At 36.2% G+C, this 27,903-nt stretch overlaps 1 protein-coding gene across 1 annotated transcript in view; it reads right to left on the reverse strand.

Annotated features, from left to right (window-relative positions):
- ADGRV1 (adhesion G protein-coupled receptor V1) overlaps window positions 1-27,903 on the reverse strand; it is a 424,156-nt gene that overhangs the window by 296,734 nt on the left and 99,519 nt on the right. Inside the window, 12 exon segments of the mRNA XM_023749230.1 lie at window positions 2,083-2,197; window positions 4,160-4,324; window positions 7,535-7,714; window positions 9,142-9,324; window positions 9,680-9,856; window positions 10,610-10,812; window positions 12,432-12,687; window positions 15,532-15,678; window positions 18,931-19,135; window positions 19,458-19,680; window positions 26,600-26,719; window positions 27,596-27,860. Of these exon segments, the coding sequence (XP_023604998.1) occupies window positions 2,083-2,197; window positions 4,160-4,324; window positions 7,535-7,714; window positions 9,142-9,324; window positions 9,680-9,856; window positions 10,610-10,812; window positions 12,432-12,687; window positions 15,532-15,678; window positions 18,931-19,135; window positions 19,458-19,680; window positions 26,600-26,719; window positions 27,596-27,860 (2,239 nt within the window).

Here is a 27,903-nt window from a genome sequence, read left to right on the forward strand (position 1 = left end):
TGATTATAAAGTCAGTGTTTATTAATATGCAGTTAATTTTCAAAATTAAGTGAGTTATCAGCTGTTAAAGTGTGTACACATTTTTGGGGACACCCTATACATACAGCTTATGTAGCAAACACAAGTATTCACTGAGTATATGCCTGCAATGTTGTAAGTGCTTTGGATATACTAATCTTATGAGTTAATCCTCATGATAATCATGTAAGTTAGATATTAATATATCCTCATTTTACCAATGAGGCATTGAGGAGACTGAGCAAATAACTTGTCCCAGATCACATTTTAATGAAAGTGGGCAATAATTCCACTATCACTCCCACAGGAAGCAAGTAGTCTTCTACCATTTGCATTAATTCACTTCTACAGTAACCACTTTGCAGCTCACTGCAATTGGCTATCTGGCTATGTTTATTATCTATATGGCAAAAGGAAGAATTCTTAAAGTTACCTTTTATTTTTAATTTTCTGGCTATTATTTGCTTATAAGCATCTATTAAAATATGCCAAATAGTCCTACTAATCTATAAAAGCATAATATGCAAATCGACCGAACAGCTGAACAGCAGAATGACCGTTTGGACGACCTTCCAGACGAAGCTGGGGCTGCAAGGGATGAGGCAGCCAGGGCTGCGAGGGCCAAGCCCCTTGCGTGAATTTCGTGCATTGGGCCTCTAGTATAAAAATAAAAAACCATATTAAGTAATTTGATATTCATATTGTAATTGGGCAGTAAGTTAAAGAAAATGGTTTCTAGAAGCACACGGGGTTTCATGAAACAAAGGACTGGATTACTGTACTCTCACTTTCTTTGGCAATGAATTGATGAAACCAAGAGTGGTTTGTCATGTGCAAATATGTCACAGTAAGAAATATACTATGAATTTTTTATATTAACAAATTATTTACCCTGATACACTCTAATACAGCTACCCTAGACACATACAGTGATGCTCTACAATTGTGAGAATTTCCTTGATCATGGAATTCTGTTTTTTTGGCCACAGATCCTTGTACAGGATGGAGTTTTTGATGGCCAAAAAAGGATATGTAAGTAAGCTTTCATCTTAAAGTTGCTGGGCTGTTTTTCATGGTTATTACTGTTTTTACCACAATGAAACCATTTAGAACCATTAAGCCTTTCTCTCCATATCTAAGAAACAAACTTTAATATAAACCATAAGCAAATAAGAAATATGATGATTGTTTCTGAAATGTCAAAATATCTATGTAATTACTTCCTGATGAAAATAAAAATAGATGAGCTGGAATGGACATAATATGTTTTAAAGAAATGTTTTATTACAAAAGTAATATGTGATCAGTGCAAAAATATATAGAAAATACAGGTAATCAAAAACCACTATTAATATTTCAAGTAAATCATTACATATTTATGACATGCACATGAGAAAAATGGGATTATATTAAACATGTTATAAAACATGCAATATAAACATAACAATTATCCATGTAATTAAGTGTTCTTACTTTGTAATGTAATTAAGGCCTTTTATACCATACTAGAGGCCCGATGCACAAAATTCGTGCAAGAGTAGGCCTTCCTTCCCCCGGCTGCTGGCACTGGCTTCCCTCTGGCACCTGGGACCCGGGCTTCCCTCTGGCCCCAGTACCCGGGCTTCCCATGCAGCCCCAGCTTTATCTGGAAGGATGTCTGGTCTAATTAGCATATTATGCTTTTATTATTATAGATTCTTTTAAATAGTTGCATAGTATTCTGTTATATTTAATCAGTCTCCTACCTGGTTAAATGGATCATTTAGGAAGCTACATATTTTATTCCATAAACATTGCTAAAATAAACACCTTCATTTTTTAAAATCACGTAGTTAAGCTGTATTAAATCTTTGACATATGACCTTACTAACACTGGGTATTATAATTTTAGTTTTAAAAATTCATTAGCTGTAATACATGGTAGAAAAATGACACCTTTATGTTTTAACAAACATTTTAGGGATTACAAAACCTAATGTAACCTATTTTAGTACTATTGACTATTTGGTTACATTTTTCTAAGAATCTACTGTTTAATTCTTTTTTAATATGAATTTCTCTTACCTTTCACTGGAGATATTTCTGCCTCATCAACTGATATCAGCTGAATGGTGAAACGCCTGTCCTCCAACACAGTGTCTTGAAGTGTGTGCAATACAATGGTCTTCTGGGACTCAGTCTACACCAAATGACAGGAGTAATAAATTCTCCATATTGACTGACGTCATATTCTGAATGTTCCCATTTGCAGGATACTGTTTATATCAGGGTTCCTCAAACTTTTTAAACAGGGGGCCAGTTCACTGTCCCTCAGACTGTTGGAGGGCCAGACTATAGTTTAAAAAAAAAACTATGAACAAATTCCTATGCACACTGCACATATCTTATTTTGAAGTAAAGAAACAAATGTTTTCGGCGGGCCGCATGTGGCCCGTGGGCCGTAGTTTGAGGACCCCTGGTTTATATCCATAAGCATTCTTAAAGTATATCATTTTCCCCCTAGAATTATGGGTTGCTTCTAAAGAGAATTACTATATAAAAGTGAACTCTGACCATAAATGCTATTCAAGTTCTTAATAGAAAAAAAGTGGGGGGGGGGATTAGCACAGCTTCTAAATTTACTAAAAATTTTCAATGATTAAAAGTCCAATCTCTTAAAGAGAGCTATATGGTCACAGCATGAGGTAAAAACACAAAGGTCAGAGGTTTACCACTTATAAAGGTCATCTTTCTACTGCCCATTTTGACCCTGCCCTCTACCCATCCCTGCTTCCTTCCCATTCCTTCCACAGTAGTTGATCTCAAGAGTGCTCACTATCATTCCCTCCCTCTCGCCCTACACTTAGCTCAGGAATTTTTGGGGGCATCTGTGTTCAGTGTAGGCTGGAAGGGAAGGGACAAAGGAAAGCAAATATAGAGAGGACAACTAGATTAACGCTTTGAGACATAACCATGTATCATTTTATCTTTACCTTTCTACCTCTGCATGCTGATAAAACAACTCACTGTCCTATGCATCACTAATTAATTTTCTACAGTTTGAATTCTGCTGTTTATTCCTTCTCATGTACATCATAGTTCTGTAATTATATTTTTTCTCTGAGATTTTTAATATTTTTCACTCAAGCTGTTCTCCATAATTCATTATTTCTATTTCACTGTACTTTTAAAAAAATTCTGTAAGAGTTTCTAGGAAAATGTATATTTCCTGCCTCCACCTAATTATATGTATTCATAGAAAAATTTATCATTTATGAAATACAATGAATCACTTCAATGACTTTATTTGCTTACATTTGCATTAAAAAGTGCTTTACAATTTTTAGCATTTTTCTCTCTCTTAATGCTTATTTTCTTTTTTTGGTAATTCTTATTTTGTGAGGTTTTTAAAACCTTATGTATCAGTTCCATTTTTCTGGTTTTTAACTGATTTGCTTCTTATTTTATCTTTATTAATTTAGAAAAGATGTTCGCAAACATGATTCTAAAAGCAAGGTGGAAGATACAGCCAGGATTCTCTCATTTGAGGCTTTATGTACTGTTACAGAGCTAGGTTTTCTGTGGGTATGAGAAAGCCACTGGATTGTTTTAAGCAGGGGGCGACATAACATGATATATCTTATAGAATGTTAACCCTGTCACTGGCTCAAATAACGGACAGAAAAAGGAAAAGATTTAGAATAGGGTACAAGTTAAAAGACTCTACCCTATGAAAGATGATGGAGGCATGCATCGTCACAGACATGATAGAGAAAGACCAGTGGTGAGAAAGGGCACTTAAAAGGGAAACCGACAAGACTCGGTGACCAAATATATGCACGAGTTACAGAATGGGTGGAGAGGGGGCTGACACCCAGATGTCCAGCTTGGTTGACTGATTTTGCCCTCAATTAGGAAAGAAAATGTTGACAGAAGAGTAGTTTTGATGGTAGCAGAGAGGCAGTGACTGAACTAAATTTTATTTCAGATATCTAGGGGTGTGTTGTGTGTGTATTTGTGATTTTCCCCCTACAATACATATAATTTCAAAGGAAGTCCAGACATAGTAAATACTATCAAAAAAAGTCATAAGACTATGAAGAGGATAAGCAAGCAAAGACAAATTAGAGAAAAACTGAAGGGGTCCTGATGCTGAGTGTACCTCATCGAAATGAAGTGTCCCATTCAAAGGACTGAGGTCATCCTTAGCCATCTCATCCACAGTCCACTGCAATCGAACGGCTCCTTTTCCTCCTGGCGACCGGACAACTGTCAATGTCACATATGAATCAGGGTCATCAGACAAAAGGGATTCATCAACCATTACCTGAAAGAAAGAAAAACCCAATAAGATTTTAAAAAAAGTAGGGAAGGCAAACAATCTTATTTCTATCTACAATGACTGGAACTTTTGAATTTAGAATTCTGTCTATACAGCAGAAAAGATATTTCACCAAACCCCATTTCCTTTTTGTCCTAGGCACTCAGCTACTTGGTATTTCCCGGTCACTCTTGCAATTAGTTGGAGCATGTGACTGAATTTTGACCCAAAAATATAGATAGAAGTAACATATGTTATTAATAGTCTGGCTATCAACTTCTCACACAAGCCTCCATATCCCCGCCTTCCCCATTTGCCAGGTGACGAGAGGGGACTCTCGGGACCTAGAGGAGGACAGAGTCACAGGATGGAAAGAGTCTGCTGCCCAAGATGCCAGCTGATGGAGAGGTGTCTGTTAGACCCCAACTAGGAACACTGATGTAGGACGTGTGCATAAAGAAGAAATAAAATAACAAAAAGAGAAATACTTTGTTAAGGAAGATTTGGGGGTTCTTTTTATGACCATCAGGCACCCCACATAATATAGACTTAAACTGCCCTCTGAGTTATGCAGTTTGCCAACTTTAGTAAGTCCAAATTTAAAAGAGATTTTATTATTATGACATAAAGACAGAAGGAAATTTAGTATGTTAATTGACCAATACTATTTATTTTCTACACAAGAGACCTGGTTCAACTGAATGACATATATTGAGACTCTGTGAAGCAAAGTCCAAATTGAGCCTATTATATCCACCTATTATGGAAATACAAAACATAACACAATGCCTTCCATTTTCAAGACAGACAGACATACTTAACTAACATTTAATTTAATCTTGTTTTGGTTTTTCCATACGATTTTGCATTGGTGCCAAGGGTAGGGATTTGGAGGCAACTGACATTTATTTTCTATTATGTCAATTTTTGCACATAAACTTATTGAAGCCTCACAGAAACCTGAGGACCAGCTACATATACATATACTTGGAGAAGAGGAGCCTGGAACCTGGTAGAGATGTTTGACTCCACAGCCAGTGCTATGCCAACCACTCCTCGGAGGCCAGAAATATTAAACAAGAAAGAAAGAAAGAAAAAACCCCACTATAAACAAACTGCACAGAGAAGTCCTTTTTGTTTCCACAGATAGCATTTTAGCTTAGGTTTCGCAAGATTTCCTTGGGTCTCGGCTATTCCCAGTGCTTTAGTATACTTGGCATATTGTTCTTGTGAGCAGCTTAAGAATTTTGATAGATTTATAATAACAATCTTTTCTCAGTGTTCCTCAGTGCTGAATCTAATCTGTATCATCAAATGAGGTTAACAGAATGTTCACTGTGTGCCCAATAGTGAATATCTTAGATACAAGTTAAAAGAGAAACTCCATGTGATCAAGAGCCTTTGGCAGTGAGAAAGATAAGAATCAAGGAAAGTAGCCATAAAGGGCTGGTAATAAGCTAATATAAATACCAGCAATAATAAAAACAGCAATTGACATCTACTGAGTATAAAGACTAGTTATAAGAGCTTCACATATATCAACTCATTTACTCCTCACAACAAGGGTTATATAGTAGGGTTTGGGTGGCTCAACTCTTACTATTAGACTACAAGACAAATTGGAAATTGGAGGCTACTGCAATAAGCTATGAGATCTCAGACCAAGGGTGCACTAAAATTTATGCACTAAAGTAGTTAAGATAAAATTAATAAACAAAAATTATTTATTAATAGTAACATAACTCTTCATTTTCCCTAACAAGGAAAGGAATTCGTAAATACACCATCCAGTATGTAAGTCCAAAAAGAGTGACAAAGTTAAAAGCAAAAGCATTTTATAAGGTTTCACCAATTGGAGGTTTGATTATTAAGTCCTGAACCTTTATCTAACTTGAGAAGCTAACAGAGACATTTTATAAAAATTAAATTATATATTCATATGTATTAAAATATTTCTTTGCACATATGCATAGAAAGCCTAGATGGAAATAAACAAAATATTAGTGATGTCTATCTCAGGGTAGTAATATTATGGATACTTTTACTGTTGTTTTTATAATTTTTGTATTTTCCTAGACCTTTTATGTTGCCTGGAGACATTCACAGCTACTCTTGTGAATCTACAACTCCTTACACACCCTTAACTCTGCTTATTCCTTTCCAGGAAAGAGTCTCATTAGGTTATTGCAATGGAAGTATGGTGTCCCTCTTATGGTTTCCATTTTCTTATGAAGCTGAAATTTCAGTTGTTAAATCATTAGACAATTATTATGGTATCTTTAAAATTTGGAGCATCTGGAACATCCAACACTGATAGGCAAGTTATAGGACTAGCACTACATCTTTAGAGCAATAATGGTAATGAGCATTAGAGCAATTTGTTATTATATAAATGATCGATGGTGTATTTCTGACTACCTATAAGTGACAATGACATATGGATACATGAAAGTTATTGTGTATCCCAGAATTATCTAAATATTTTTATTATTTCATTTTAGAATTTTCTTTAAAAGGTAAAGTCATAACAATTATTACATAATCATCATGTAGTAATTACAATATTGTTTTATGGTCCTTTATTTTATATTTAAGATGTAGGGATAATTTAGCATTAAACCTGGCTGCACAAATGAGTGGTTAAGCATTTTTTCTCGCTTAATGGTTGAACAAAAATTGGGCTACCTTTTCCAGATCTCAGAAGTAGACAGCTAATGAGAAGTAAGAGGGAAGAAAGAGAAGAAATACAGAGAAATGCATGAGCTGGAGTGACTGTGGGTTTTTGTTCAATATATGTCAAGCAAGAGTACCAGAAGGCAGTGTAATATAAACACCTTCCCAGCTAAATCCATCTTCGGTGGAACAACAGACCCATGATAGAATCAGGCCTTGTGATCAGGATGTTGGTCTGCCAGCAGGGCAGGAAGAGAACAAATGTATGGGGGGAAAGCACATCTTGGTTTATTACACTTAATAAGTAGGAATCTGGATCCCTCAATAACAGCCTGATGTAAGAATTATCATTACTATCAAACTGCATAGATTGGATGATTGGCCTCTAATACCATAGCCAACTCAAAAGATCCTTGAAAAGAGAATCACAAGTGAAGGGTTCTGAAGAGGTTTTCTTAAAAAAACATGAAACACCTTCCCACTAAAAATTACACAGAAAAAATTAGTGTAGGAGAAGCCCCTCCCCCAATGTATTTCACTTACAGTCTTTTCTTCAAATCCAAATACTCCAAATGGAGAATCATTTTGTGGAATCACAACAGTTACTACAACATCATCACCAAGTCTGCCACCTCCAGTCACCCTGATTAAGGAAATACTAAAAGTCTCCATGAGTTCAAATTCTGCATCATCAATTATGGTTATTTCTATCATGGCAGTAACCTACAAAAGAAAAGGAAAGAAGGAAAAGAGAGAGAAAGAGGAAGAAGAAAGGAGAGAAAGAGGAAAGAGTACATAATGTAATATCAATTTTTGAACATATATAGTTTATTTTTTAGTTAAAATTTAAAAACATAGTACAAAAGAAAATGCAGGATTATTTGCCTGTTATGTTCATAATAGCATTTTAAAGTCATACATTTATTGCATTTCTTTTTTTAAAAAAATATATTTTATTGATTTTTTACAGAGAGGAAGAGAGAGAGATAGAGAGTTAGAAACATCGATGAGAGAGAAACATTGATCAGCTGCCTCCTGCACATCTCCCACTGGGGATGTGCCCGCAACCCAGGTACATGCCCTTGTTAAAGTCATACATTTATTGTATTTCAAAGAAGTTTATAGTTAATTATGTTCAAGATATAGGAAATCATATATATAATATAGTAATTATAGATACAAAAATAATGAGACCTTATTCCTTATTTTATTTTTTGTTAATCCTCACCCAAGGATATTTTTTCCATTGATTCTTGAGAGAGAGTGAAAAGGAGGGAGAGAGAGAAACATCAATGTGAAAGAGACATATCAATTGGTTGTCTTCCACACACCCCAACCAGAGCCAGGGATAGAACCTACAACCCAGGTATGTGCCCTTGACTGGGAATCAAACTCATGACCCTTAGGTGCATAAGCAACATTCTATCCACTTAGCTACACTGGCCAGGGCAATGAAGCCTTATTCTTGAACAAAAACATTTAAAATACCATGTTGGCTCTAATAACCATTGCACAAACATAAATTTTAGTATACTAAGTATTAACCTTACATGATATAAAATGGTACCATAGAAATTATCATTGTGTTTTACATTTAGAATAAATCCCATTAGTTCCAAATACTATTCTTAGAATGTAGGAAAATAAAAAAGGCAGGAAGAAAACCCACATCTGTTGTTCTTAAATGTTCATGTTCAGGATTTTGTTCATTTGTCTTGGTCTATCTTGAAAGTTTAATAACTTATAAGTAAGTAAAACTTAGTCCAAATGGTGATTTCATTATTTGTGATAAACAAATATCCCAGCTAGCCATGATCAATGTGGCTCAGTAGGCTGGAGCATCATCTAGTACACCAAAAGTTGGCAGGTTCAATTTCAGGTCAGGGCACATAACTAGGTTGTGCATTCAATCCCCATAAAGGAGGCAACCAACCGATGTTTGTCTCTCATGTCTGTTTCTCTCTATATATATATATATTTCTCTTCCTATGTCCGTTAATTAATTATATACTAACAGTAATTCTGTTTGGCTTGAAAGAATTCAGAGTATAATTCATTTAGCAACCACTATTGCACAATAGTTTAATGGATGTCTATAAAATGTTTGAAGTACAACCAGAAAACTGCTAATATGTTCATAACTAGCATACTTGTCTATCTGCAAATTTAAGAATCCCATGAGATGGCTTAAAGTCTTCCAGGCCAGCACTGTCCAGTGTTGCTTTCCAATAAACATCCACTGCCCCAAAGCTTCCAGCCAGCCGGACTACAGGAACTCGAAGAATGTTCAGGGGTGGAGGTACCTCATAGGCAGTGATAACTCCAACAGCATCCTTCAAGTAAAGAATATAAGTTAAAATGCAAGACAAAAGTAATTCTCATAAGGCATCACTTTCTAAATTTATTATTTGTACTTATAGTGGCTATATTTACCCTTCAAAGTAGAAATATATAGTTTCTATATATTCATTTAGAATTCTTACATTTAAATATAGTATAAATAAATTTATTTAATCCTTGGGTCTAGCTCAAAGAGAACTAAGAATTAGTCTATATGATAAAGTTAAAGACAGATATTTATAAATATCTTCAAGCAAAGCCACTTATTTTGCAGAAAATATATGACACCTGCCAAATCGGCAGGTACAAACGGCCATATCACTATAAATATATGAAAGGTCATCTCACTCTGGTAACATGAAACTTAAAAATTCCTCTGGGATCATTATTTTCTTCTATCATTATCTCAACTATTTCCATCCCAGGTCTCCGAACGCGTGGCTGTCCTGCAGAGAAGTCAGAGTTCACCAGGTACACCTTGGTGATGTTGACAATGAATCCTTCCTCCAACTCAGGAGCATCATCCTGGAGGTGAGCAGGGAAGTGGGGGGACAGAGAGGGTGCTTTATTTTTTTAAATATATTGAACATGCTTTGGATATTTGGAATGGGTAGCTCTATCACACTTTCCAAAAAGATTTCTTCCTATATTTTAACACATTCCCATTGCCAATATCAGAATCTTTGGAAATATTCAAGCTTAGGAAATAATAGTTTCTTATTAGCAAGTAAAATAATTTTTTTAAAGACTTTTACCTTATTATTCAATAGGAAATAAACAATTTCAAAAGATAAAAAGAATACATAGTGAATAGTAAAGGAACTTTTCCTCTGCCCCAGACTTCATGTCTTTCCCATGTCTTCCCCAGAAACCACTATTATCTAATATCGTCAATACCATTATTAACACTAATGTTATATTATATCATATTTACTTAACAATATAGAATATGGTTAATATTACATATAGTATTCTAACATAAAAATACACTATTTAATTATGTAATATTTTTGATAACACTATTAATCACTTTCAGTTTCATTACAGATATACACACATAAGAAAGAGACAGAGCATGGCACTAAAACCAGATCTAAACCATCTGAAAACTAATCTTAATTCAACTAATTGTATCATTCAATGAAAATATTGCTCTATCAATTCAACAATAAAAATAACCAGATTGATTTGTGCATTTTATTCATTCATGTACCATTAACCAACCAACACATGCATCCAATCAGACATAGAATCCTATTAACTACAGCCTAGACTCACCGGTAAAATGATAACTTTGACGTAAGCTTCTTTTATGTTTTCTTTCATTATTATTGTTGTTTCTTGTAGCACATAATCTTCATTCTCTGTAGCCTGATTACTGACGGGCAGTAAGAAATTGGGTTTAGCTACCAAGTGAATGGCAATGCCTCCGCGGAGTCCTTTATCTCGAACGATTTGTAACTGAAGAGTGGTGATGTTCTCTGTGGGACAGACATGGCTCAGGTACATAAGATTGTCTATGTACTGTCAATGCTATCCCAGGCACTTAGGGTGGAACGTTCTGCACTACCCCTTTTAGGTAGTTAAGGAAACAGAGACAAAACAAAGACAATGTACACCCCCAAGGAGTATTTTGTGCTGTGCTCACCTATTCCCAAAGTTGTGCTGAGATTCCCCATACACTGCAAGCAATCTATCCCAGTTCTAAGCCCTCCCTGCTGCTTTTCTAGCTAGCATACTCTATGCTGCCCATGTCATGCACTTTAACAGAAATTGGTGAAAATCTTTTTTTAATATATTTTTATTGATTTCAGAAAGGAAGAGAGAGGGAGAGATAGAAACATCAATCATGAGAGAGAATTGTTGATCGGCTGCCATCTGCATGCCCCCTACCCGGGCATGTGCCCTTTACCAAAATCGAACCCAGGACCCTTCAGTCCTCAGGCTGACGCTCTATCCACTGAGCCAAAGTGGCTAGGGCCTGAAAATCTTTAGAGAAGTGCATACATGCAGGTTGACCAGAGGTACTAATTACAAATGCTAAGAAGATTCTTCAAAAATGAATAAACACCAAAGTCATCATTTAATAACTAGTCTTTAGAACAATTTTGCTCTTATAGTGAGATACCTATCACAAGGCTCAAAGTATTCCATAGCACCTATTTTTTATTTAATTTTTTAGATTTTTAAAAATTTAATTTGCCATATGAATAAAGAAAAAACTGCGTGTCAATCTTCCCTACTGGTCTGTGCATTTCTAATAACCAAATACCATGTCTTTGCTTCCAGAACACACAGCACAATTTCTGGTACTTACTTGATGCTTAAAAAATATTTGTTAAATGAATAAATGAACAGGTCATTTTATTTTAAACCTATTGTTTCTGTCCCATATATACAGAAATATAAAGGCCCAGATGCATAATTGCATGGCATTTTTCTCGTGGTAGGACATGTTCCTGAAATGGTAGTTCCATGTTCCTATTGGAAAATTTTAGAAACTTTACATAGCATATGTAAAATACATACATATTATATAGTATATATAACTTTTTATTTAAATAAGCCAAATGACCTTTATCTACAAAAATCCATTTATCCACTGATATGAAGAGTTACTTAGGCAGATTTCAGCAATAAGCTCAAAGGAAATAGGAACTGATCACTTTTACTTCAGAGAAAATATTATTCTAATGATTGCTTTAGATTTAACAACACGTGCAGTACCACATGCATTTCTCTGTGTTGCTCCTTGTTCCTGGTAACTTGAAAATCTAGAGAGGACTTCTGAGTAAGGAAAAAGGACAGATAAATAAAGGATGAAAAAGAGAAAGTAAAATAAAAACCAATCCTCTTTGCTGTAATGATTTACTAAAATAAGATTTCTATTATAATAATAGTCTCAAAATAGTAAAAGTATTTTCTGAATGTTTGCATGATCATAAAATTCAATAATTATAAACAAAAAAGTAAAAAGGATTAAGACCTGTCAAATTAAAAAATATCACATAAAAAGAGAAATGTGCATTTCTAGTAAATATTACAGTTAAATTATCCAATAAAACTTACTAGAACCTGAAAAAGATTTAACAAGATTTACCTTTAGGCTCTGCTACCCTAACAAAGAGAGACTCAGTATGCCAGCCCACCACGCCATAGGGTGAGTCACTGGGCAGAGTGGTTATCACAGACTTGCTTCTTTTCTGATCAAGAGCAGCACCTTTCGATGGGTCCTCAACCCCTTCTGTGCTAATGCGGGTGAGTGTTACGGTCACAATCTCTGATAACTCTGGTACATCATCAGCAAGAATGGTCAGGGTGATTGTAGACAGTGCCTGGCCTTCAGAAAATGAAATCTAAAATTTTAAACAAAGAAAAGTTTACCTATTTTTTCATTATCACTGTGCAGCAAGAATAACAGAGGTTAGATTTGTTTTATATTAGCCACAACTTAAATAGCAAGAGATATTTAAGCAACATATCTACAAATCAAATGTCTTTCATATGAAAAGTGAAAGATTAAGAAAAAAATAAACCATTACTAAAACTTAACCTAATAAAACGGTAGCCAAATAATTATATCCTGATGCCTACTTTCTATTAAAATATTAAGTACATAGTCTTTCTGTGGGAATCTAAGTCCAAGATACCATATATAAAAATCTATAAACATTAAGAAAACGGCATATGGTTTAAGTACTTTTCTCTACAACATTTTGGCTAGGATTGCTATTTCCCTTGGGTAAACTCTGATTAGATGTTTCATTTGACAATGAATAAATCAAAACAGAGGTGGAGAACAAAGAGTAGGCAGAGATACACATCAGAGCATCTCTCTTCCCCTTTGGTGCCTCCATTGTCTGAAGAGTCAAATCCGAGTTTGCTAAGTGGAATCAAGTTCTTTCCAATAGGGCTTCTGTCTGCTTCTTGAATGCCATTTATCATTGTTCCTCATCTCATGTCTTATTCTCCAGCAATATGGCTAAAAACTACAATTATGCAAGCTAGTATTATAGGCCTATTTTGCTGGCATTCATCTCTCCACCTTGAGATGGTACTTGATGATATAAATTCAACAGCTTCATTAATAAAACCAGGAGTCAGAAATCTACTGCCCTTTGGCCAAATCCACGTTTTGTAAATGAAGCTTTATTAGAACACACGCTCATTCAATTACATATTGTCTATAGCTGCTAGAGTGCTCCAAAGGCAAAGCTGGGAAAGAGACCTTATAGCCCTCAACACCTAAAATATTTACTATCAAGCCCTTTACAGAAAGTGTTTACTGACCTTTGGATAAAATAATTAATTCTTTCAAAATATAGTCTACATTTAAGATACCATTATGCATTAAAATTATCATTTTAATCATGTTTATATAATACATATTAATTGGAGAAATATAATTCAGAGCACAGAACTTGAGAGATACAACTCCAAGTTTTTGTAGCTTGCAACTTAAAGTAAATATTCAATGCAATGAGTTTGCCATGTTATTTTTAAGAACTGAAGCTCTAATCACTTTTCAAATGATACAGAAACCTGGAAATGATGGACCATAATATACATCTGTTAAGAGAACTCTTCAGAGAAGCATCTAGGCAAAATACATAAATTAACCTATGAAACCCAAGACAAGGAGACAACCCGTTTTCCAATTAGGAACTAACAACTCCTTGAGCCCTCCCTTTGTGAGTCCTCTACATCTTTAGCCCATTCTGAGTCCATTTTTGAACCTGTGCCCCAATTTTATATGATCTTCCAATAGTAGATAATGTGATCCTCTGCTCAGATACCTTCTTGGGGCTGATGCACCCGTCCCCCAGAGGGAATAACAGCTTCTGCATTTCTCACTGGGAACTGCCCTGGCTGCAGCAACTGTTTCACCCAAGATTATGACCCATCCAGAGGCCGACTGAAGGTCAAGGACAACTAAAATAGGGGTGCAACATCTCAGCTCCTTGACCCAGAAGGAAACAACTCCAAAGGACTAGCTTCGCTCCAGAACTCCCTCACAGGCTCAACAGTCATCTGTGGACCAACTTCTCCCTCTGCACATTCTTATCTTCCTCACTTGTTTACACGTGTATCTTCCCAATAAACTGAAACCTTCCATCTCAGATTCTATTTACAGGAAACTCACCTACATCGCTCAACATCTCTGGTCTACTTTTTCGTACATCAATTTTACAGAAACTTCTTCCCTGCTTACTGCTCCCAAAACTTGAAATCACATTTCCATTCCAATCCCAAATTTGCTTGGGTTTATCTTTCCGATAATGTAATACATCCAAAATTTGCCCAACCAATATAATGAACTTCAAAAGGGATGACCTTTTTTTACAGATATTTTGGTATTATAGAAAAAAAACACAATAATCACAACAATAATCTATGGTGATTAGAGAGGGATACAATCTAACACTTCATCCCTAAGGCAGGATTTGGTGCCATGCATCAATAGTAACCATAATTTATGGATCTGGAGAGCATTATGCTAAGTGAAATAAGCCAGTTAGAGAGAGACAAATATCACATGATCTCACTCATTTATGGAATATAATGAACAACATAAACTAATTAACAAAAACAGATCCAGAGACAGAGAAGCATCAATCAGACTGTCAAACCCCAGAGGGAAGGTAGGGGAGGGTGGGGGTAAGGGGGAAAGATCAACCAAAGGACTTGTATGCATGCATATAAGCCTAACTAATGGACACAGACAACAGGAGGTGAGAGCATGAGTTGGGGAAATCAGGGGGGTTATGGTGGGATAAGGACACATTTGTAATACCTTAATTTAAAAAATTAATTAAAAAAATAAATAAAAATAACCTTCTTTTAGGCACAACTAGACATTTTCATGTAGAGTCATACTTCCAAAATAAGTAATTTACCAATTGTGATCATAAACCTATCTTACGATCTTAAATCTATTTAAAGAGCAATGAGGAATGTGTCTTTTGATTACTTCTTTTGGAAAATTATCTGTTTTAAAAAATCAAATGTAATGGATCATGGAGGTGAAAGAAATAATTTTTTTTTTTAGATAATGGGTGTTGTTTTTATAAATGTAGCAACTACTATGTTTTTCCTTAGAAATGTAAGGAATAATAAAATAAGCTAAATGTATTGAATAATAAGAAAAATAGTAACCATAATTTAAAAGTGACTTTCCTACAATTTTATAAATTACATACCACTCCTGAGATAGGAAATATATCACTAATACTTCCGTCAGCTTCCCATGCTACAGTTATACGACCATAAGTTCCTTTTAAGCGCTCAACATTCAAGGTTACTAGGCTATCTTGCTCCATTTCTTCCACTTGCTTATATAATGAATTCTGAAAAATATATAGAAAATCACCAAGGTTATTTGAAATTACCTAAGTAAACTTTTATTTCATGCTACCATACATTTGCAAACATCACAGCATGAAGCAACATGATATATTAAGTGAAAAACAATAGTTAAAAAAACATAATATCGGATGACTATGAATTTATTTAAAAACACACGTTTGAAAAAGTAAAAGATTAAGTTAAAATAAAAATGTTTTTTTTAGGATTATATTTATTTTTGTTTCCTTGTTTCTATATTTTTCAAGTTTTCTCCAATGAACATATCCTCTTTTTATAATCAGAAACAATATACTTTTTTGAAAGTGTTATACACAGAATGTAAAACAGTTTGTAGAACAGAAAGGACATGACAGGAGGAGGAAGGCTTCTTCTTTGTGACCTTTGTGATCCCTCTAGGTTTTTGTTTTCTATTTGTAAAATAAGTGTTTAATCTACATGGTCTCCAAAATCCCACCAAAATGTAACGATGCCATGAGAATCAGGGAGCCCTTCCTGATCATTTACAAATGTCTCTTACCCTTAAATTTATATTCTTTGAAATGTTTCTATAGGCTGCCCTGTTTCCATTGATGTTTCATCCTTAGCTCATAGTCCTAAGACTATTCTTCCTGCCAGAAATATCATTTCCCTTGTGTTAGAATGCCATACTCTCTTCCTTTCATCTGTACTTCTAGCCTCTTTCCTTTGTTGCCAACTTAGTTCTATCTCTGTGTGACTATAACATTCCTTGTCTGACACTTGCAACATCTCTTGCCAACCATTTAATGAATGTTTCCTCAAAATTAATATTCCAAAGAATCCCTTCTTGACAATATCCTGGTTTCTCTACAGGCAATATAGCAAAAATATGGAGTATAAAGACTTTAAAGAATCTTTTCAGTAAGATATTTCTTGCCTTTTTACTATGATAATCTGAAAAGAGATGCCCCCATTCATTTCTTAAAGGCTCTATTTAGAATGCTAACTTGAATAGATATCCTATCTCATAGCGATATTTTACACAGCATTTTAACACAATGTTACAGATGTTACATAGTAATAAAATCTTGCTCAAGGCAATCAAACATTTCTGCAGAAAATGCTGTGATTTTAACATATGCATATAATTTGTTCACAAAAGACAATGCTCTGGCAGCAGGTGGCCAATGAGCATTAGAAATATGACTAGTGTGTAAGTATAAAATGCACACTGAATTTGAAGATAAAATATGAAAAAAGGATGTAAAATATTTCATCAATAATTTTATGTTGAAATTATAATATTTCAAATGTACTAGGCTAAATAAAATATAATATTAAAACTAACTTCACCTTTTCTTTTCCCTTTTTATGTGACTACAAGAAAACTCAAAATTACATATCTGGCTCACATTGTATTTCTGTGGGGCAGAGCTGCCTCAGAGGGAGCTGACCCGCCTTGAGTTCAGAATGGGCCAGGCTGGGTAATAGGGTGATCCTACAACCCTTGCAAGCAATTAACTCAGGACATTAGTGGGTCAAAAACTCCTCATCTTGCCCTGACCAGTTTGGCTCAGTGGATAGAGCATCGGCCTGCGGACTGAAGGGTCCCAGGTTCGATTCTGGCCAAGGGCATGTGCCTTGGTTGCGGGCACATCCCCAGTAGGGGGTGTGCAAGAGGCAGCTGATCGATGTTTCTCTCTCATCGATGTTTCTAACTTTCTATCCCTCTCCCTTCCTTTCTGTAAAAAATCAAAAAAAACCTCCTCATCTTATCCCTGAAACCTCTCCTCCTACAGTGGTCCATATCTTGGTGAAAGGCAAACTCCTGCTTCCACACTGTCATTTGCTGCTGGATTACTTCAATAGTCTCCTAACTGGTCTATATCTGTTTCTGCCCACTTACAATCTAGTTTTGATTCTATGGCGTGGGTGTCCTTTTAAAATGCATGTCAGATCATGTTGCTCTTTTACTCTGACCCTTCGAAAGCTCTCCATTTCCCTCAGAGGCCAAATTCATATGACACTAAGGCGCTCGTGCAGGAGACAGCCAACATAGCAGGCCTTACTGCAATCCTTTGAAAGGCCTGCCTGCAAGATTGGCCCTTGGCTGGTGTCTGGGAACTTGAATTTCAGGAGGGTTCCCACCATTCCCAGAACTGACAATGAGTTCCATTTGCTTGACCTGTTTGAATACACAATGTGGTTTATGTTGAACACCTGATTCTTTTTCTGGGAATCTGGAAGTTTACATGCCAGGTAGAGGGTGCCTACATGATCAGTCCCCAATTAAAATCCTGAGCAATGAGTCTCTAAGGAGCTGTGCTGGTTGACAACACTTCTCACGTGTTGTCATAACTTAACTCGATGCTGGGGGAATGCATTCCCCGTGATTACACTGGAAGAGAACACTGGGAAACTGGTATCTAGTTTTCTCTGGACTTTATCCCATGAGCCTTTTCCCTTAGCTGATTTTGTGTAACAAATCAGTCCTCTGAGTTCTCCTTGCAAGTCACTGAACATGTGAGTGCTGGTGGGGATTCCTGACATACCTGGGCCTCATCTGCCTCAGCACACAGATCAGCCACAGTGCGTTCCCTGCTGCTCCTAAGAGGCAAGGCCTCCCTTCAGGGCCGCTCCACTTGCTGATGGTTTCTCCCTGCCCTGACTGTTTTCCCCCAGATATGTGTGTAACTCACCTCCTCATCTCCTCCAGGCCTTTGTCCTCATGCATATTCCCTTTCCTCAGGAGAAAGCATCTCCATGTGTACAATGCATACAGAGTTACAAACTTCTCCCTCTTTCTCTCCTCTTCCTCCTCCTCCTCCTCCTCCTCCTCCTCCTCCTTCTCATCCTCCCTTCACCCCCACAGAAATAACAAAGGCATAATAGGACAGTAAAATATTTATAAGTAATGTGTGTGACCAGACACAGATTGGGATCTACATCACTGTTTTCTGGAAACATGGGTAACAGCAAATTCAAACTCCTGGGCCAAGGCCAACTGGTACCATTTCAAATTCAATCTTATAAAAGGAATCAGTACAAACAATAAAGTTTAGGACAAATGGACCCAGGGGGTCCAGTGTGTAAGACTAAATTGCAAGGCAGCAGTAGAATTGAGCTTAGAATGCACAGTAGGGGGTGAAGCAGGCAAAGGGAAAGAAGAGAGGCTTAAAATACTCAAGTAAGACTCACTAGTGCTGATAACTCATATATAAATGCAGTGAATACATCATTCTGAATTCTAAGTGTGGGATCTTTGGAATCATTACCTGAGCAAATCCAACAACTCCATAGGCATCATCATTAGACAGAATAGTGATTTTTACATAACCATTAATACCAATCTCTGCTCCTCCTTTAGGATTTTTAAGCTGAACTCTGAAAGATTCTTCCTCCTCTGGAACTGTATCATCGAGAATATTTACTGCGATTATAGCTTCTCTGACACCAGGTTCAAATATCAGTTCACCTGAACTGACATAGAAGAATGTATACAGTCAGTCAGCTACAACAAATTAAAGACATACACAGTACATTGCTCATAAAACTCTTATAACATTGATTGATATTCAAAGTTTGGAAAAATCACATTTCATAAGTAAAATTTTAATCTGAAGTGCTCATATACTACTAACTTGGTAGAATAAATATTAGAAATCTGGATAACAACCAAATATCTGGTTTATAAATAGCTCTTATATTTCATACATTTTTCAGTCATTGGATAAAGACTTAGAAATTAGGTATCATATAAAATTATGGTGAGTATAAAGACAGCATAAAATGTTCAACCTACCTAGGGATAAAGTCAGACTGGCTCGAAACATAGGCCAGCTCATATATGTGTGAGTGGGTGGCTCCCGCTAGAGCAATTAAATCCTTGCTTGAATTAAGGGACTTGACTGTGACCGAAGCTGCATCGTGAGCAGAAGGTGCTTCCAGAATAAAAGAGAACTGATTCAGCTCTGAATTCCAGCCGTAGAGAGCAGACACAGTGTGGCCAATAAGAAGTATGTGCACTGCAGGAAGGAAGGGGAAGGCAACTAGAGTCCAATATAAACAGTCACCTCACATACATACCACGGCAAAATCTCTCCAACTCTCAAAGTGCCCTTTTGATTTCTGAAGTAATACAGAATTCAATCTCTAAAATAACTGAACGTAAATAATAATTGTTAAATGCTATGGAAAGATTGAGCAAGCCTGACAATGTACCCACAACCCATTTAAAAAGTGATCTTGAATGGTAAAAGCCAAATGGATTTTGGATTTGTTCGTATTCATCTCAATATTTATTTATTGAATAGCATGCTAGGATACTTTTGAAAGTAAAAAATACCCATAATCCTACCACTAAGTGGTTTATTTTTCTATTTTCCTTCCAGTCGTGATTCATATGAATTCATAATTGGCACAGTTACAAACAGTCTAAATATAAAAAAATTATTAATTAAAAAGGGTAATACCATGTTTATAGTATATATATAGCATAGTTTTTATATGTGACTACATAGCATTCATATTTGTAATTTTAATGCACAATCTATAGGGTTGATCTTAAAATATATTTAATAATATTGTTTTCTATATAGTTTTTCAATTTTAATTAATTCTTCATTTTAATTACGTTCACTTAATAAATCTTAAAGGTGGTTAATTAAACCAAAGAAAATGAACAAATTCAAGATTTTAGAATATGTTCTGTCAATGCTTTTTGAAATGTTATTGGAAAACCATGCTCTTCATAATTAAAAGCAATGGCACTTACTTGTATTTAATGACATTAGGAGGAAAGGGTGCTCACTACATTGTACACAACATTAAAAAAATCTTCAGACTTAAAACAGGAGAAAAGAAAGAAACCACCAAGAAACATACATAAATTCCAGTACTCACTGAAACACACTGGAACATACACATATCAAATAAGACTGGGTATTAAAATAGCATATAGAACCAGAAACCACGAGTCTCTTCCAAAATTTTTACCCATACGATAAAATGGAAAACCCCATACGCACTCTTAAATCCCATATTCTTAAGTATTGAGAACTACTGATTATTTTTATATATGGGGGGAAATTTTACTATTGCAATTTAGTAAATGTTGCATAAAAGGTAAAGATTAAAAAAGTAGTTACTAATAAGTTTGTATTTTCAAAATGATCATATATTTTTCATAAAGCTTTGTAAAACTGGATACATTCAGTAAAGGGCAAACTCCTCAGATGGATCTCAACACCTCTCAAGTTTAACTGATTCTACAGTCTCAAGCAAAATCATGAACTAAAGTTTTTTGATCATCACTGATGATGCATCCAACCCTGGGAGATACACTCCTATTCACGTCCTCGAAATCTGATTAGTATTACAAGGCAGCAAATAAGTAATCAGATATTTAGAGTAGGAAGTGTAGGATTAAATCTGAACATATGTATGCAGAGAGTATTTTCTCAGAAAATAGGCATTTGTACTGTTCAGGATCATGAAATTGGGCCAGGAATGTATGAGGGAAAGAAAACAATCTCTATTGGGGGAAGAGGATATTTTTTATCCTTTTTTGTTTCAATTACAGTTTACTTTGTATTGGCTTCAAGTGTACAGCATAGTGGTTAGACAATCATGCTCTAAAGCAGTGATGGCGAACCTATGATACGCGTGTCAGAGGTGACACGTGAACTCATTTTTTTGGTTGATTTTTCTTTGTTAAATGGCATTTAAATATATAAAATAAATATCAAAAATATAAATCTTTGTTTACTGTGGTTGCAAATATCAAAAAATTTCTATATGTGACACAGCACCAGAGTTAAGTTAGGGTTTTTCAAAATGCTGACATGCCGAGCTCAAAAGGTTCACCATCACTACTCTAAAGGGTTCCCCCTGATGTTTCCAGTACATATTTCCACCTGGCACCATATATAGTTATCACAATATTATTAACTATAGTCGCTATGCTGTACTTCACTTCCCCATGACTAATTTGTAACTACCAATTTGTAGTTATTCATCCCTTCAACTCTTCCACCCAGTCCCCCAATTCCCGTTCCCTTTGGCAACCACCAGTATGCTCTCTGTGTCTTTGAATCTGTTTGGGAAGAGGATTTTAACTAGTACTGATTACAGAATTATCTTCCATTTAGGAAAACTATAAAAAATTTAAAAGTATCCCACATGTAAGCAAATGGATGAGATTACTTAAGAAGTGAGTGTAAAAGAGAAGTTCCAGGACTAAATGCTAGAGCAAGCATTCCTAACCATTTAGAGACCTGGGAATATAAGAAGAAACCAGTAAAAGATGGAGCAGCCAAGAAGGGCTTTATGAAAGCTGTGTCCTCAGGAGAGAGCCAAGTTCCAGAGCAAAGAGTAGAGAATATCCTGAGAACAGTTTGAGATACAGTGTATCTGTTTCACAGGGCACTATGGAGGATTTGGGGGGTTGGGGAAATGAGATGTGAGCATCTGGACTAGAACTCTGGGCTCAGATGGTCTAGAGCAGCGGTTGCCAACTGGTGGTCCGAGGACCACTGGTGGTCCGTGAGGCCAAAAGGTTGGTGACCACTGGTCTAGAGCATGAGCAGAACACATGGGAATGAGAATCTCATTCCCAGGGGCCAGCACTTCTTATGGTAACTGAACAGGAATGAAGAGAGTAATGAGCTTAATCCAAATGATTTTCAAATGTAATATTTTTGATAAAGCTGAGAGTATTGGAGGACTAAAGAGAAGGGGCTGAGTGTCTTTCCAGCAACACACAGAGCTTAGAGAATGAATGATATAATAAACTGAAGGACTGCAACAAGACCTGGGACATAACATTCAGTAAATGTTAGCTATAGATTCCCATATTTCCTGAATCTTTTGTCCACATAGTCTCCTTCACCTCCCCTTGAAAAAGTGGAATTCAGCAAGGATTGGTTCGAGGATCCTTCCTCTCACGCTACATAGTCTCTTTCTACATCTTCCTTCGCTGCATGTAGAACATCCAATATCTGCGTCTAGGACTCTCTTCTAAGCTCTGACCAGAAATTCTTCTTCAATATCTGCACACGAATGACTCAAAGGCATCTCAATGGATTCCAATGAAACTCATTATCTCTGTCCCTAAGTGCCTGGACTTCCTCCCAGTGATCACCATAATGGTTATAGGACTGCCACCTATGTAAAAATTAGACTCATTCTTGACATCCTCCCTATCACATACCCCCATATCTAATCTACCATCAACTCCTGTGGATTTTACTTGTGAAACACCTTTGAATGAATCTGCTTGTCTAATTTTCCACCTGCATCACCCACCACTTTCGAAACTCCACCATGCAACATCTTCAGTCTAAAACATGCCATGAGCCTCCAGACTGTCTTCAAGACATCTCTTACCAGCTTCTAAGCTTTTCTCCCCATGGCATGGTGTCTCTCTCTCTCTCTCTCTCTCTCTCTCTCTCTCTCTCTCTCTCTCATGCACACACACACAGAGTTTCTCTCTCCCTGCCTCCCTCTTTCTCCATCTCCTCATCACCCTCTCATAAAAGACACCCACTTACTTTTAGGATAAAGATAATAATCCTTTAAATCCCTCTCTGGTCTGATTACATCTTCAGTTACAATCTATACCACTCTCCCCTCACTGCCACTTTGACCTCTCCCTGGTCCTTTAAAAGCTCATGCTCACTGCTACCATCTGACCTCTGCACATGTTGTTCCCTCAACCTAGAGCCCACCCTATGCTTAACTCGGCCTCATTAACACCTACTTAAGAAAGTTCTCGGGGCATCCCTTAGACCAGGTCAAGGCCTCTCCATTTTGTGTTATGGGAGTTCTTTATTCTTTCATAGCAGTTATCTGTATGTAGCCAGAAACGTATTTGTGTTATTTTACATGTACCTCTTCCCTATCACCTGTTAAACTTCTTCAGGGCACAGGTGATATCTGATGCTGCTTACCAGTGTTTTCTCAGGGTCTACCACTGTGCTTGGCACATAATTGGCACTAAAAATATCTATTAAATAATAAAGGAGAGAAGAGAGAAATGGGAGATACATTTATATGTCCTCGCAGCCTTTGTTATATTCATTATTATTCTTCAATTTAAAGAATTCAGTCACCACCCAATAATCTCTGTCAGGTCATTAACCAGAATAAATATGTAATCCTCATAGTCATGGCTCCAATCTAATGCTTTTAATAAAATATTTGACACATTCAAAATAATAAAATCCTTGAATATTATTTAATGCATAATTTCAGCTTTCAAGGGATCTATAATAAGCCATTCTAAATAATTACCTATAATCTTTTCATACTTCTACAACCTCAAGTCACAGAAACAAAAGAATAAAGAAACCTCACAATGGGTCTTTTAACAAGTCTCTGGCAGATTTTTTCACAAATTCTTTTAGAAACGTGCCTATTCTATTTTTTAAAAGTCTTTAAAGAGAATTCTATAACTTCAATTAATGGCCCATTCAGGCAGCATTCCTCATCTTTAAAAAACATTCATTAGGCAACTATTTTGAATTATAATAAGTGACTCAAGTAGATGAAGTTAGTCCACTTGAAAACTTGAAGTACAGAGAAGCAAAAATGATAAAGGTACAAAATTAAAGAACAAGTAGACAAAAACTACACAAATCCATGATGAAAGATCCATCATTTATTCAGTGAATCAGTTGTTGAGTGAATGATGAGTACATCGCTCCAGTTGTTTATCACAGCAACATCACAGAGTGAAGGCCTGTCAGAGGTTGACAATGTAAAGAGAAGTTATTCAAGGAGAGGATGAGCAGAACAGAGGTAGACAACAACAGCAGAGTGAACCTGGCATGGAATCCAGAAAACAAAGGAATGTCCCAGATGGGAGGTGCCAGGGTCTGCGAGAACCTGGGGACATAGAGCTGAGAAGTGGGGTGTAGGACACATGAAAACAAAGTGAAATGAACAATCTACAAAAAGGTAGCAAAGGGTAAAGGCAGTCAAATATATGGTGATGGAAAGAGAGTTGACTCTGGGTAGTCAACACACAATGCAATATACAGATGATGTATTATAGAATTGTAACTTGAAACCTACATAATTGTATTAACCAATGTCACCCCAATAAATTTAATTTAAAAAATGGAAGATAAAAAACCCTCTGATTCCTGGAGAACAGTAAAGGTGACAATGCCTGATAGAGAAAGCAAGTCAGGCACCTTAAAAAAACCCTGCAAGAATAAACTCCAGTATTTATGCTAAGTCCTCTACTCTTTTCAATATCATTTACTTTATAGATTTTAACTTTTGTGATTTCACCTACCTCCATGCATTGATATCCCCGATGTCTAAACCCCTACTTGATTTCCTCCTGATTTCACTTCCATTTCACTAACCACCCACAGAGGCTTCTACATCAGCTCTGGCCTGGGCAGTTACAAACTACTGCCTCCAGCATATTCAGTGCACCAAAGGTAGGTGGAGTTGTGAAACATGCCTTTGGTCCTCACTTGTCTTTAAAATGCCTGCAAGGATTTCTCTGCCTCAGTAATGCTCAGAATGCTGTCTGGGGATCCTTAAGAGTCTGAGACCCTTAAAGAGACTGTGAGGTCAAAACTACAGGTGTCCCAAAAAATGTATACACATTGTAACAGCTGATAGCTCAATTTTGAAGATGAAATGCATTTTAATAAACACTGCCTTTATAATTATTCAAAGTGTGTGTTTACAATTTGGGGGACACCTTATATTTTCATAATAATACTAAGATGTTGTCTGTCTACTTCACTCTCAATTCTTCCATGAGTGAATGGTGGGATTTTCCAGAGGATATATGATTGATATTATTGCAATAGGCTAAATACAGATGCAGACACAAAAATCCAGATATCGTCTATTAAACCAGATAAGAAAAGTTTCAAAAACAAAAAAGAAATACCATTCTTTTTATAAAAATTTTGTTTTGGAAAATACAGTGTTTTGTTTTTAAATAAAGCATGTTATTTATGTTCACATGTAATGAGTTTATTGCTGTCATTCTTTTTATAAAAAATATATTTTATTGATTTTTACAGAGAGGAAGGGAGAGGGATAGAGAGTTAGAAACATCGATGAGAGAGAAACATCCATCAGCTGCCTCCTGCACACTCCCCACTGGGGATGTGCCTGCAACCAAGGTACATGCCCTTGACCGGAATCGAACTTGAGACCCTTGAGTCCACAGGCCGACGCTCTATCTGCTGAGCCAAACCGGTTAGGGCTATTGCTGTCATTCTTAAATGAATTAATAAATAACTGTCTTTGAAATTTCTCCATTTGATTTCAAATACAGTAAATATCAGTAGATATATACGCAAACAAAAACTCTTTGAGGGCCTCAATTATTTAAGAGGGTAAAAAGTTCCTAAGACCAAAATGTCTGGGAACCACTAGACCATCTGAAACACAGTTCAAACCCGGGCTGACATTCCAGGCCCACCTGTTTAGACCCCAGTGTGTTTCCAACCTTACCACCACTCCGTTCTGAATCGAATCCTTTGTCCCCACCACGCTAGTCCGCCCATTGTGCTCTCAATGCCACAGACCCTCCTGCCTTTCACTTTTGCTCATACCTTTCCCTCTCCGCACAGTATTTCCTACCAATCCACCCAGGCAGAACTCAAGCTCCATTAACCCCTCCAATTCTACCACTCACAGAGCAAATGCGATTGGGGTTCTACCTTGAATCATTATCTTACTATTTTTCTTGCTTCTCCAACCAAACACAATCCCTATTTTAAGAGTATCAGTATCAGTCATTTGAAAATTCTAGGATTTCTGGAAATATTATTGTCAAGATCTTGATTTTACATCCTTAGTAAAATACCCAGTGTCTGGCAAAGTAACACTACCTCTAATTTGTGAGATTAAAATCATTCTGGCTTTCCCACTGCCCTCAGGATTAGTCAGCAGTTGAAAATCCCTTACCTATTCCTGAAGCTGGTGTGAAGGAGTGGATCCTATTAGCAGCAAAATCCAGGGATTGAAAATATCTAAAAGAAGACTGTCCTGGCTCCCAGATGAAAATATCAATTGAACTCTGATCTCCTACAATAATAAATATAAGTCAAATCTGAAGGCAAAAGTTTCAGGAAAAAATGACAATTACACAGGAAAACTATAATAAAAACATTAAGTCTAATAAAAAAACAAATTTTATAGGAGAGTCCTCAGAATTCATTTAGTTAAACAAAAATACAACTTATTAGGAAACATTTAAAGTCTTTTTGCATTTATCACATGAAGTATATAGATGGTTAGCCACTAATCATGACCCGATATAAAAAAAGCAACAAATGTTTTATTTTTTAGGAGTGTTGGAATTTTATTTATGAAAGTTTCCCTACGCAGAAGAAAGCATATTCATATTCAATAAATATTTTTAAAGTTTTATCAAAAGTTGCTAAGCACTATTTATTACTACTATAAATTATCTATGGCACCCCAAGTACAGTCATATAAACAGTTATCTACTTATGCTATAAGTATAATATCTTCATAGAGTTTTTCATAGATCTTTCCACGTTACCCACCCATTCCCCAATTTGATTTTAATATTTTTTAAGTAGTGGTTCAGAACCCCTAAAGATTATGGGCAAAACAATTTTTTCCCCAAAATCTATTTGTAGCTGACAGCCAATATTTATCTATCAAGAAACATTCTATGACTTAGCTAAAAAATTATTGAGAGCATTTTCATATGAACATACTATATCAGTGGTCGGCAAACTGCGGCTCGCGAGCCACATGCAGCTCTTTGGCCCCTTGAGTGTGGCCACGAAGTTTCAATCGCACTGTATGTGCACGCCCGATGGTATTTTGTGGAAGAGCCACACTCAAGGGGCCGCAGTTTGCCGACCACTGTACTATACGAATACTAATTTTGATAACTCTGTATGCATTACAAACATTATATCTTCTTACCTAGAGAGACAGATTTGGCAAAAATTAAGTAAATATCATCTCCTGAAATCAAGGCCTCGACTTGTGTTGTCCCACTGATCGGCACTTCTTGAAAGTTAATAAACTCATTTCCAGACCATCTCAGTAAAACAGAATTGAGCCTGGCATGAGCCTGGGAAATGGCTAAGAACACAGAGCCTCCTCTGGTGAACAAGGCCATGGCCAGCACACCTTGGACAGGGAGTGTCTGATGCAACACGAAGCTTCCTCCATTCCACTGGAAGACCTGCAGGGAATGTTCAAATACAGAATCCTTCGTGATGAGGAAT

The sequence above is a fragment of the Myotis lucifugus genome, unplaced genomic scaffold (assembly GCF_000147115.1).
Source record: "Myotis lucifugus unplaced genomic scaffold, Myoluc2.0 scaffold_0, whole genome shotgun sequence".
Taxonomy (NCBI): domain Eukaryota; kingdom Metazoa; phylum Chordata; class Mammalia; order Chiroptera; family Vespertilionidae; genus Myotis; species Myotis lucifugus.